We start from the raw sequence: 13288 nt of genomic DNA on the forward strand, positions 1-13288 counted from the left end.
TTAGGTCTGAATTTTTCAAGTTTCACAAATTTGGAACACTTGAAATGTATACTGATTTTTCAGCTTATCCAGTCTCTATAAGTCAAGGTTTCATTGTGTATATATATGTTTGTTTTCTCTAGCTAATTTCTACTTAACTAATGTGTGTGTGCAAGATAAAGCTCAACTACAACCATATGTGTCATATAAAGAATTTAACTGTTGCACACCTAACTTCAAAAGTTATATTCTCTAAGTCTTGTTTTGGCCATCAGATTCAGCCAAAAATTCAACAGGTAATAAAGGTTTCATAAGTTTAATCCATTATATTTTATCACTTAAATTTTTTGTTTCAATTTACAGCAGTTCTTTGTAAATAATGAAAAAAAAAATTTATCTTTGTCAAAAGATAGGCAACATATCTTACCATATTATTAGGTGGCTGCAATGAAAGTTTTGCCTGTTGCTTTCTTTGTTGCCTATAATACACTTCAAATGTTTCTCTTGCTCCCTGAAAGGGAAAAATTAATATTTAATTAAGAGTATAAAAGTAAAAAGTGCTTCAAAATTCAAGAAACTAGAATAGTTTTTCATATGTAATCATTAATAATCAAAATATTAGTAGAGAAAAAAATCAGTTCTGCAAGGTGCCTGAAGTCTTTCCCCACACAATTTTCTTTAGAGTATTAAGTTTAGATATTATTGATATGGCAGTAACTGATTTCTGTTTGCTAGAATGACCAACATAATCTTCTAGAGTGTGAAAGAAATTGCTCATTGTCAGTATGTGCTTATGAATATCCATAAACTAGCAAAACCCTAAAAGAAGGACAGACTTTTTGACTGCCAAACAAGATTTATTAGCTTAGAGGCCATGATTGAAAGATTTATAACATTAAAAGAATGTGTTGTTTTAGCTTTGAATGATATTGGTGCTTCTCATATGTGGAATGAAGCTCAATATCCTAAAATCATGGAGCTCCTTAAAGTGTTGGGACCAGTACGTCTAGCAGTTGAGGTCTTAGGGTGGCGAGAAGCCAATTTATTAACAAGTGAAGGCATATTTGAATTTCTGTTAAATTAACTAAAAAAAATTTAAAGACTGAAATTAGTTTCAAATTATTAAATGCTTTAGAAGTACGAATTCAAGAAATAAGACAAGTTGGATTGGTAACCCTTTTGCTATATTTGCAAAATCCACAAAACATTTCAACAAAGAAATCCAGTGTATTTCCACTAGCTTCAAAATTCAATATTATTAAGTTATCTGCAAAAATATTGTCTAGAATATATCCAAATTCTTGTATGGAAACAGATTCCGATGATGAATATATCAGAGACAAAGAAACTATTAATCAGGGCAATGCTCTAAAAGAAGCCATGGGAAAATCAATTCATAGATTTGAGGAACCTGAAGAAATAATATCAAATCCGAAGACACTGAAAGCCGAATTTTCAGTATTTGAGGCAACCAATAAAAGAACAAAGAATTTAGATTTGTTATTTGATGTCCTGAAGATGATAAACCAAGTTCGGTAGCCAGTGAGAGAGCATTTTCTATTTCAGGCAATTTTGTATCTAGAATAAGAACAAGATTAAGTAATCGTTCAGTGGACATTCTATGTTTTTTGAAATCACATTTCCTGAAGAAAAATACTAAATGAAATAAAAATTTATAATTTATATTTTGCACAGTTTTAGTTATTTATTTTTTTTTAATTTGGTTTTGTATGGAGTATATTTTATTTTGTTATATTTTTGTAGTTTTATAAATATTAAATAAACTGATTTGAATTTAAAATAAATTTTAAAATAAGTATAAATTTTTTTACTGCTTTAATTACACACACACACACACACACACACATATATACCATATTTTTTGGACCATAAGACGCATCTTTTTACATAGAAAAATCGACTGAAAATTGGGGTGCATCTTATGTCCGAAGGTAACATTAAAATACGAATCTTTACACTGTACCGAAGCTGTTAGCGAAGTTCAATTACTGGCACAATATGTTAATAAAATTAGTAAGTACGCCACTGAAGGTAGGTACCTAAGTTATCTCGCTGCATGGGTGAATCACCGATTTAGAGCGTCGATAGTCATTAGCGTGTAAATATATGCACTTTTGTACGGTTCATTTGAATTATTTTTTATAAGTTAAAATTTTTATCTTAAAATTAGAAACAATGAGCGTAAAACACAAAAAAGACTTTCATATAACGTGAGTTATAAATAAAATGTGATAAATTATGCAAAACAATATGGAAACAGAGCAGCAGAAAGACATTTTGGTCCACCACCAACAGAAAAAATGGTTCATGAGTGGAGAAAACAAGAAGAACAATTAAAACTGCTATGTAAACACAAGAAAACATTCTGTTCGCACCTAGAAAAATGGCCAGAATTAGAAGTACAAATGAAAAATTGGGTAACAAATCATCAAAACATGGGAATATCCATTTCTAAGAAAATGATAATTTTTGAAGCGAAACGATGAGCAACTGCTAATGGAATTTTAGATTTTACTGGATCACCATCTTGGTGCTTTAGATTTATGAAAAGACATGGGTTATGTATACATATAAAACCCACTCTAGCCCAAAAAATGTCAGCGCTGACTATGAAGCTAAAATTATAGAATTCCATAGATTTGTCATATCAGCTAGAAGGAAATTTAACTTTGAGCTTAATCAAATTGCAAACATGGATGAAGTGCCTCTAACTTTTGATGTTCCTTCAAATTGGACAGTAGATTCAAAAGGCACTAAATCAATAGTGATCAAAACAACAGGTCACAGAAAAAACTCACTACACTGTAGTTTTAACTTGTTGCACGGATGGAACAAAACTACCCCCCCCCCATGTTAATCTTATAGAGGAAAAAGTTATCAAGAGATGAAAGTCCTCGTGGCATTATTATCCACGTTCAAGATAAAGGCTGGATGGACAAAACAGGAATGAAATTATGGATGCAAAAGATATGGGCAAAACGTCTAGGTGCTTATTTAAAAAGCCTGTGATGTTAGTGTGGGATCAATACAGAGCGCATAAAACAGAATCAACCAAGAAGCTTCTAAAAGAAATGAATACAGAATTAGCTGTCATTCCTGGAGGCCTTACAAGTCAATTACAACCCTTGGATGGATCTATTAATAAACCATTCAAAAATTTTATGCAGGAAGAGTGGAACAAATGGATGGCAAAGCCAAATCATATTGTTACAGTAACAGGACGTATGAAACGGCCAACAATTTCAGAAGTATGTACCTGGGTGAAAAATTCATGGGAAGCTGTGAAAGAATATTCACAGCTTCCCATGAATTATAGTCATTTAAGAAATGCGGGATAAGTAACACGATAGATGGTACCAAAGATGACGCAGTTTTTGAAGGGAGTGACAACAATAGTTCAGACGAAAGTAATACGAACGGTGACATTAACGAGACGAGCGATAGTACCGAGAGTGAAGATGAACTGAATATTGCTAATATAAATGATTGTAACAATAAAAATTAAGTAAGAATTTGTAAATATCTTTATATAATAAAATATTTTTTTCTAAAAATCATCTCATAAATTTGGGGTGCATCTTATTGTCTGAAAAAAAAAATATATATTTTTTTTTTTTGTAAAAATCTGAAACCAGTTTAACCATTTTTTTTTGAAAATACTGGAATACGAAAACCGGTTTTTTCAAAAGTCGGTTTTTGTATAAACCCTACATGATACTATCAGGGACCTGTACACATACTTATTAACACATAGCAATAAACAAACTTCATTAATGGACAAAGAAGCACAAGGCTCATTACAAGTATGCAAAAGAATGGAGACAATTTAAAGTACATTCTCTAGGATTCAATGCTCACTCGTCACAAAAATTCAGCATCAAGACTTACCCATAGGAAATATGTTATCTGTTATTCTGAGGACTCTCAGAGTTGAATTACAATGCATTAAAGACAAATTTATACTTAATTACAATATGGAGGGCATGCTCATCACCTACAGAAAAAGCCAATCTCTTAGCCTCACACTTTGCTTCCAACGCATGCATAATTTACAATGGTACTGTCCCCCAACCATTCCAGATGTTGAACATACAATGCCTACTATATCTTTTTGCCAGAAAGAGATCAGTAAAATACTGTCCAAATTAGACACAAAAAAAACTCTCCAGGCCCTGATGGCATTCCTCCAATTATCCTGAAGGTTTGTGCACCAGAATTGACTCCTGTCCTATGTCACGTGTATATACTGTCTTACTCCACTGGTATCTATCCCACAACCTAGGAATTACTCTATATTCGACACATTCCCAAGAAGGCAACCAGTCACTGCCATCCAACTACTGCCCCATCTCGTTCACCTCAGTCCTGTCTAAAGTAATGGAAAAATAATCAATTTCCAACTCCTACACTACCTTGAAGGTACCCACCTAATAAACGACCGCCTGTATGGATTCCATCGCTGCTGATCAACAGGAGATCTGCTCACATATATCACCCATCTCTGGACAAATGCCATGGAGAAGAATGGCAAATCTCAAGCGGTTGCACTTGATATCTCAAGGCATTTGCCTGGGTCTGGCACAAGGGATCACTAAGCAAGCTGCCATCATTTGGTCCGTCTCAAGACTTCTGTAGTTGGATTGCCAGTTTTCTGTCTGGATGCACACTATGTGTGGTGGTGGATGGTTCCTTATCCTCTCACCAACCCTCTTCCTGCTATATATCAATGACCTACTTCAACTGACCTCCAACCTAATACACAGTTTTGCAGACAACTGCACATTGCACTCCTCCGTTTCATTTGCTAAACCTTACTCTACACAACTCGACTCAACCTACAGAACATCGACCACCACCGCCCTCAATTCTGATCTACAATTCATCCTACAATGGGGGTCAGATAACTTAGTCAATTTCAATGCTAATAAAACTCGGTACTTGTTTTATTTCTCATAAAAATTAACTATTTTTCTCCCAGTATTATTTTTGACAACACCCAAATATCCAGACAATTTGAGATTTCTCTTCTTGGAATTACCCTGACATCAAGCCTCTTCTGGCATAAACACATAACCATTGCATCCTCAGCTTCTAAAAAACTAGGATTTCTCTTTTGCTCAAGATGTCACTTCACCCTTAAACAGCTGTTAATCTTATACAAATCAATCTAGCCATTGAATACTGCTCTCACATATGGGATGGGGCTCCCAAAAGTTCCCTCAAAATGCTTGACTCAATCAGATTTACTAATGATCTATCCCTTACCAACTACTCCCCACCCTGCTTTTGCACAGACGATTGGTCTCTGCACTGTGTATTCTACAAATATTTCCAAGGAAAATTGTCATCTGAAATAACATTAATAATTCTCCAACTTAGTAATAAGCTCGTTGGAACATGCAGCTGCTGCTCGAAACCCACAGAACAAGTTTCTTCTCCTCCTTTATCCCTGCTAGTGCTGTACTATGGAACAGTCTTGTTCCATAGTACAGCACTATGTGTTCTCAAAGGAATACAATATACAGTTATTAAAATGAAATGTGAACAAGTACCTTCTTTCCCAATCACTACCCATACACGGTATTAACATACTATAGGTTGATCAACCAACCTCTCGTGTATGGGCTCAACATGAAAAATGCTCAGCAATGCTACCAACTGCACTGAATGTATGAAGAAAGAGAGTTCATCTCAAGATGAACTATAGCAAAAGTTCATCTAGAGATGAACTATAGCAAAAGCCACTTCACTTCACATCTCCAATTATAGTAGTGATTTTTCACCAAGTGACTCAACATCAAGGCCTTATATCAGTCCTCAATGGAAGAAAACAAAATTTTTCTTTGCACACAACAGTGCTGCAAATATGAACAAGTGGTTAAGGAAAAGGAAGAAACAGAAACAGGTTGTTACATTTATTTCTTGAACAGCTAAAGGTTGCAGGGATTGAAAAAAACAGTGTGATGGCTGTTTCAAAAAATAGAGATAGAGGAAATGAAAAAGAAGGATGAGGGTTTGATGTATGTGTGTACAACTGAAATGCATGAAGGAACCAGCAACTTTTACATGCTTAAATAAAGTGGAGGCATGGTGGTCAGCTCCATGGTAAAGTGCTAATTAAAATACCTAGTATTTCTGCTGTATGCCTTTTCACTAGGTATTTTAATTAGCACTTTACCAATGAACAATCTAACAAGCAGAGATCCATTTTCTGGATAGCACAGAGCAATTTTAGGGAGTTTGCGATGTAACACTCCAAATGTAATAACAATATATTAAGATTAGATGAATTTAGGATTTATATATAGTGTTAGGAGTTGCATAGATGAGAAGTAGTGTCTTAAAGCAGAAAAGAACAAGTTTCTTTAGAGACTGGGAAAGCTGTGAATATAATGTGTTTGTGCCAAGAATGATAAGAGAAGTCAGTCCAAGAATGGTAACCTGATCATGCCTGGAGATAGAATAGATATGTGTATTAACAACGATATGCAGAAGTGAAGTGATATCATTTTTAATAACACAGGACTGTTTTGGTAGCAGTGAAGTTAAGTTGTTCTCATCCTGTGTTAATGACTAAAATTAACTAATCCTTGGAGAAAAACAGCATGAGGAAGAGTTCACCAAAGAACAGTTTTCCTTATGCTGTTTATTCACATTTTGATAATTTTTTGATAACATTTTGAAAAATTTTTATAATTAATCTATGCCCCACCTTCTGATGGTAAAAAGAATATGCTAGGTATGCTCTTGATAAAGTGGCTTTAACATCTTATCCATGATTTCATCTTATTCTTTTGTTGTTTGCTGTCATGTTTCCTGAGCACAATCATTATCTGCACTGCTATCAGATATATTGTATCTGATATATTTAGTATTAATACTTGGCCTGATTTATTTTCTAGTACCCACCATTTGGTAGGTGGTCATTGTTTCATCTTGAAAGAACATAAGAGGAAATTTCTGGGAGTGAAATAAGAAGGGATGAGAAGAGCTTCAATTTCCTAGAATATACACTTGCCACTATTAATCCTAAGACTAGAGAGGTTGAAATTTCTCTCTTAGGGGGCAGATACCTATTCTGGATTCTATCTACTCATTGAGCTGAACATTATTAGCTAATTAATTTACATTTTTTAATTATATTTAATTTAATTCTAAATTTTTATTACTATAACAAATGATATCAGATTGTTTTATAAGGGTTTGGTGTTGGTATGGCCTCAAATTGCATCAGTTTCTAAATTCTAACTGCTGAGCTGCTCACTGCAGTCTAGAGTAGCTCAGAAGTTAGAATGAGCACAGCAATCCCTTGTTAATGTGCCTCCGATTACTGCGTCATTTTTTTCTATACCCACATTCGATTAGTGCACCTATACACTATTTCCATGTACGCTATGTTCCAAATTTATCGCCAAAATTTATGTCGTCTGCTAATTACATAGCATTTTGATGGTCATATCTCATGCCTCCTTTGCAATTGTTTTCCTTACTTTATTTTTAAGTATTTTCCAAACCTTTCATCGTGAGTAAAAGAATCAGTGAGCAAAAAAGTGGAAGTGTGAAAATGATTCGAGAAGTAATCACATTGGAAGAATAACTTGAAATAATAAAGAAAAATTAACAAGGTGAGTCCAGAGCAAAGATAGGACAAGAACATAAAAATGGGTGGATCACCTATAAGAGCAATTTTAAGCAAAGCTGTTGAATACAAAGAGAAAGGTAAGGCTGCTTCAAGTTCATCATGCATGCACTCAGAAGTGAATTAGAGTGACTTCGTTCTACACGGATTGAAGATTGTGACCAAAAACAGATCCCACTAGCAGCACCGCCGTTATTAAATCAAAAGCAATGTCTCTTTGCAACCTTGAAAGAAAGGGCTATGAATGGCAAAAAAGAAAAATTCCACACTAGTGCTGGGTGGTTTGAGCGTTTCAAAAAGAGAAACAGTCTACATAATGTTCTAATCACAGGCAAAGCTGCATGTGCAGATAAGGAGGTTGCCACAAATTATCTAGAGATTTTGAAGAAAATTATAAGGGGGTAAGGGGGGGAGGGGGTTGTGACCAACAAATATTTAATGTCGACAAAACCGGCCTTTCTTGGAAGCGAATGACTTCCAAGACTTTTAAATCGCGAAGTCGAATGAAATTATTGCTGGCAATATGAGAGCCGTTTGGAAGCACATTCTTCCGCATTGTGCAAATAATTTTAGAGACTTTTCAAATGAATCTAAGTTAATTAAATCTCATTCTGAGAAATTGAGTGATTCCGACCTGCTAAATTAAGATGCACAGCAGGAAGATCCTGAAGAATAAAAAGAAAATTTAATCACTGACAAGCCCACAGAGATTTCACAGTAACAACTGCAAAATATTTTTCATACAATCAAAGTTTTCAAGCAGACCCTGATGAAGAGAAAAGCAGTAACATTTGCAGAAGTATTAGAAGAGGCAATAGGGCCATACCGTCAGTTGCATGAAAAAGAGAAACAATGTCCGCCAAACTATGTCAGCTCAATTCTTTGTTAAGAAGCAGAATAATAAATTTATATTCTGAATATGTTTTATTGTATTTCAGCTTCATGGGTTTCCTTTAACTAGGCCCCAAGATATACCCTAATTTTTTATTTAAAAAAAAATTAAAAAAAAAAAAATTAAGGTTCAAAAAAGAAATTTGAGGAACGAATTATACTTTTCCCCGTAAGTTATTATATTCGATTAGTGCGTTTGATTAATGCACATTTTAAAGAATGCATTAATCGAGGGATTGCTGTATAACTAGTTCAATTTGTGCCTAGATGATGTGGTCTATTGGAAGGAGATAATTATAGGGATTCAGTGAAGGATAACCAAGATAATAAGAGGTCTATGGAAATGTGGGTATGAGGACAGATGAAGCAAATATGATATTCCAAGTCTGAGTAACAGCCAAAAGAGGATATATAACAGAAAAATATATAAATATATGTCAGCAAGGAGATTTTACAGTATGCTGACACATGAGATTCAATTCATGGAAAGTGGGGAAGAATTCAAGGTCATTCTTGGAAAATGATAATGGTGCAGTTAGGAAGGATATGAGGCCCAGGTTCTTTTTATGGTGTGTGATGAGCATGTGGAATGACTGCATCTTGAGTGAATTTTTAAAGAAAAATACTATAGATATTTAGATATGATGCAAACTGTAAGGGAGTACCTTCTTAATGAGTCCTATATTATATTATAGAAGGCTATATAATAACAACATATGATATGCCATATACATATAATAACATATATACCAGGGGTGTTCAACCCGTCGATTGCGATCCACCCAGGGAGCGATTTTTGGTCGATCTCTTGTGTATTCCTCCTTACTTACAAATTTAATTAAAACTGAAAACATTTTATTTATCATTATTTTGTATTATTTTTAATTCGCTTTAAGTGTATTGCTATTGTTTATTTTTCGTTAAAATTGTCAAATCAGTAATTTTCTTATAAGTCCGGGTAAATGAATTAATTTGGATAAGTGGAAGTCAAACAGCGAGCCGAGAGAATACGATTATAAGCAAGTGTAAAAACTCAATTGTAGCTTAAATATCATATATTCCAAAGCACATTACATCGATTTTTTACTTAGGTTAAGTCCCATGTGAATATTGTAAAAAAATAAACTTTGTTTGTCTCGGTATAGTTTGTATTAGATGTTTTTGTAAATAACTCTTTTGAAGCTAACTATATATATACTGCTTTAATAATACGTTAGAGTGTTAAGCATATAATACGATGCAATGTTTTTGTCGCCGAAGCTGTACATGGCGGCATTAGAAAGATTGTTATTGAAACTTGTATGTATGAGAAAGGCTTGCAGGCTCTAAGTGTAAACATCTTTCACATTAACTTTTTTTTTTTTTTTTTCAATCAACCAGCATTTCCTGTAACTTGCGAGTTTGTAATCAATCTGTTGTTTTTTCTAACTTTGGTTTTCCGAAATAGAGAAATAAATATTTTATTCCAATATATTTGTGTTTTTTTGTTGTATTAAAATATTTGTTGTATTAAAATAATTAAAAGTGATAAATTTTTAAATACACAAATAAAGTTTTTAGTTGTGTATTTTTTTTAGTTGTTTATTTGTGCGTAATCAGATATCAGGTTGGGGGAACGTGATCTATATAAGAGAGTAGATCGTCGAATAACTTTTTATAGAAAAGTAGCTCACATAGTAAAAAAGGTTCAACACCACTGATATATGCCATATATTAATATACCTATGCCATATATTGGTGAGGTATTTTTCTGAGCATAGGAAACAGAATTAGCCACTTGGACAAGTGTCTTTATTTTGGATATGTTCTTACTGCTTCAGAAAGAATACAAAAAAGACGTGGTGTAATGCTGCCTAGGTGATGACATCACATTTGCATGTATTGGTTAATGATCACTGCATATAATATAAGATTACATGGAACATGCATGTGTGAAGGGTGCTTCAGATACTGCATGTTATATAAAGTATTAAAAAAAAGGGGGGGGGGGGGAAGTGAGCTATCTGCTTACATTTCTTGAGTTGTTTCAAAACTTTATTTTGATAAAACAGTGATATCAGTGTGGAATATATATTTACAAAAGCTTTTCCTTTTCTTTTTTTTTTTTTCGTAAATTTTCAATGTTCTGATTTTTCCATATGTGGTATATATGAATTTTACATATATTTAAATTCAATTATAAGATAAATTTGCACCACTCCATGGATTCCCTTGTGGAAATAGGATCATAATAAAGGACCATGGTTTCATCCCTGGTGACAATGGATTCCAGCACCGCTCTCTGATTCCCTTGACAAAAAGCTCTGAAAACTTGCGGGAACAGGTCAAACGATGCTCCTGAAATCAGGGTATCCACCTTGCACTGACCTTCGTCATGTGAGGCTTCTCGTGAATGATGTGAAAGACAACTGTTATAGAAAGCCCAACCTTGCTTAGATTTCTTTGAGCTTTAACCAGCTGTCATTGAGCAGTTCATCCTCAACAAGAGATATTTCCCTCAGTCATCACTTCTACATGCCAAACATCACAAGGATCATCTTTGATGCGCTCTTCCTTCCTAGGCAAAACTATTTAGTCCATTCCTTCATGGTGGAATATGAAGGAGAAGCTTCCCCATAAACACCATCCAATAGCTGTTTGATGGCACTTATAAAGCCCTTCTTTGGTGAAAAACTTTATCACAGCACGGTACTCAATTTTTAACATTACAGCCATTTAGCGTGACAAGTGTTAGTTAAACAAGTGCCATCAACTGAATGAAGTATGTGGAGAGTTGAAACTAGGACACTAACCTCCCCATAGATGGTGCTATCTGTCACATACAGAGTTTTAAAATTGGAGCGAATTTTGTATGTCAGGCCGGAAACTTTTGGAACCTACCTCATAGTAATAACAGAGAATTAGTAGTGTGTGTGTGAGCGTGCACTGAGTGAATGCTCGGAATCTATTTTTCTTCAACAGGAAGCATTCTTGAATGAATATATTGGTAATGACAAACTACTTACAACATTATGAGAAATTTAATTAGCAATATCATTAATGACAAAGCAAAAACAAAAAACAAACAAAAAAATTTTAAGTGTATTTATGCTTATTATAATTCGCATGCACATAAGTCACCATACATTCATTCGATGTTGGCAGTTTGCGACAGATGATAGAGAACAGAGACTGGTGTTAGTGAAGAATAGAGCTTTACTCCAATCATTAGGAAATCTACTGTCTTAACTTGCCTACTGAAAAGTGTAGCCATTGTAAGACACCTTCATATCTCCATAAATGAGCCCTTCTGGGTTCGACAATATCAAATCCTGCTGTTCTTCCAGATTTCTGGTTTCTGAAACTTTCTCAACCTCAAGATATATACTCCAATTGCATTTCAATTCAATATTTTCTATCACTATGTTGATGAAAGGAGGGATGTCTGTTATTCATTATAAACAATGTTGATTAATTTAATTAATAATGATTAAACTACAGATATTTCAATTCACATATCGTGAACCATCATCACTGTATTACAGTTGGAAATTAAAAATTAAACAACAATGAAGGTATATGGAGAATAGAATATCCTTGTATGCAGTCACAAGACAGCTAAATTAGAAGATTACTATTAACATCTAATAAAAAATGTCTGCATATGACTTAAAAAATAAAATAAAAAACCTTACATAATATTAAAATTTTATAGTGGCTACACTGAATAATTCAGAAGATCTGTTCAGAGAGTTAAATGCCAAATGATGGGAGTAGAGCACTCATAGTACCCATCTATAAAAAAAGGGAGTAAAGCTGAATGTGAGAATTACAGAGGAATTTCTCTGCTGAATGTTCCTTGTAAGATTTATGCAAATATTCTTGAGACATGGCTAAGGAAAATTCTGGAGGAAAAGCTTGGAGAAGAACAAGTTGGGTTCAGGCTGTCAGAATCAGATTTTCACTTTGAGACAAATAGTTGACATATCATGGGAGTATAACAAGGATCTGTATTTAAGTTTTGTAGATCTGGAAAAGGCATATGACAAGGTGCCAAGAGGAAAGCTGTTTGAAATGCTCCAGTTATGTGGTGTAAATGGGACATTATATCAAGCGATACATTGTATCTATTTGAGATGTATATCAGCAATTAGAATTGAAGGAGATACAGGAAGATGGTTTGATGTTAAGTCAGGTGTGCAAACAACGGTGCATATTATCTCCACTGTTATTCATCATCTATATGGATCACATTATGAAGGAAAGCAGTATTAATCTAATATCAAGATTGGAGATGTTGATCACAGCTCTTTACTTTATGCAGATGATGTTATACTCCTAAATAAATCTAGGACAAGTCTGAAGGATTCCCTGATCAAATTGAATAATACCTGTAATAAATTTGGCATGGGGTGGTTAAGGGTCAAAGCTGTATAACTGAGAGGAGACCTCCACACAGCCTTTAAAGGAATGGGGAAAACCGACCAGGGCTTCTGACCTAATGTCCAATCCTAACCTTCTCGTGGTGCACCCTGTTGGGTATCAACCTGGATACTGAACGAACGAGGATGGGCTGGCAATTTGGGATTTAGCCGATCAAATTGTATTCCTATTGTCTTAAACCAAATACAAAATGATGTATTTTGTATTTGGTTTAAGGTTTTGTATTTGGCGACGCCCCAGCTGGCATGAAAAATTTCATGCCGGCTGGGGCGTCGCCCGGTTAAACAAGGCCCCCGTTATTTTCGCCAGGAAACCAGGGTAAACAGCGAAAAGTCA

At 34.3% G+C, this 13288-nt stretch overlaps 1 protein-coding gene across 3 annotated transcripts in view; it reads right to left on the reverse strand.

Annotated features, from left to right (window-relative positions):
* Window positions 1-13288, reverse strand: part of Sec15 (exocyst complex component Sec15) — a 499079-nt gene that overhangs the window by 346402 nt on the left and 139389 nt on the right. For all 3 annotated transcript variants that reach the window (XM_090391741.1, XM_090391739.1, XM_090391740.1), the window contains one exon: window positions 407-490. In XM_090391741.1, coding sequence (XP_090247867.1) covers window positions 407-490 — 84 coding nt within the window. The remainder of the gene's footprint in view (window positions 1-406; window positions 491-13288) is intronic.

This window comes from Typopeltis vanoorti, chromosome 4 (genome assembly GCF_054136105.1).
Source record: "Typopeltis vanoorti isolate ZY-2024b chromosome 4, IOZ_Tvanoo_1.0, whole genome shotgun sequence".
NCBI classification, from domain to species: domain Eukaryota; kingdom Metazoa; phylum Arthropoda; class Arachnida; order Uropygi; family Thelyphonidae; genus Typopeltis; species Typopeltis vanoorti.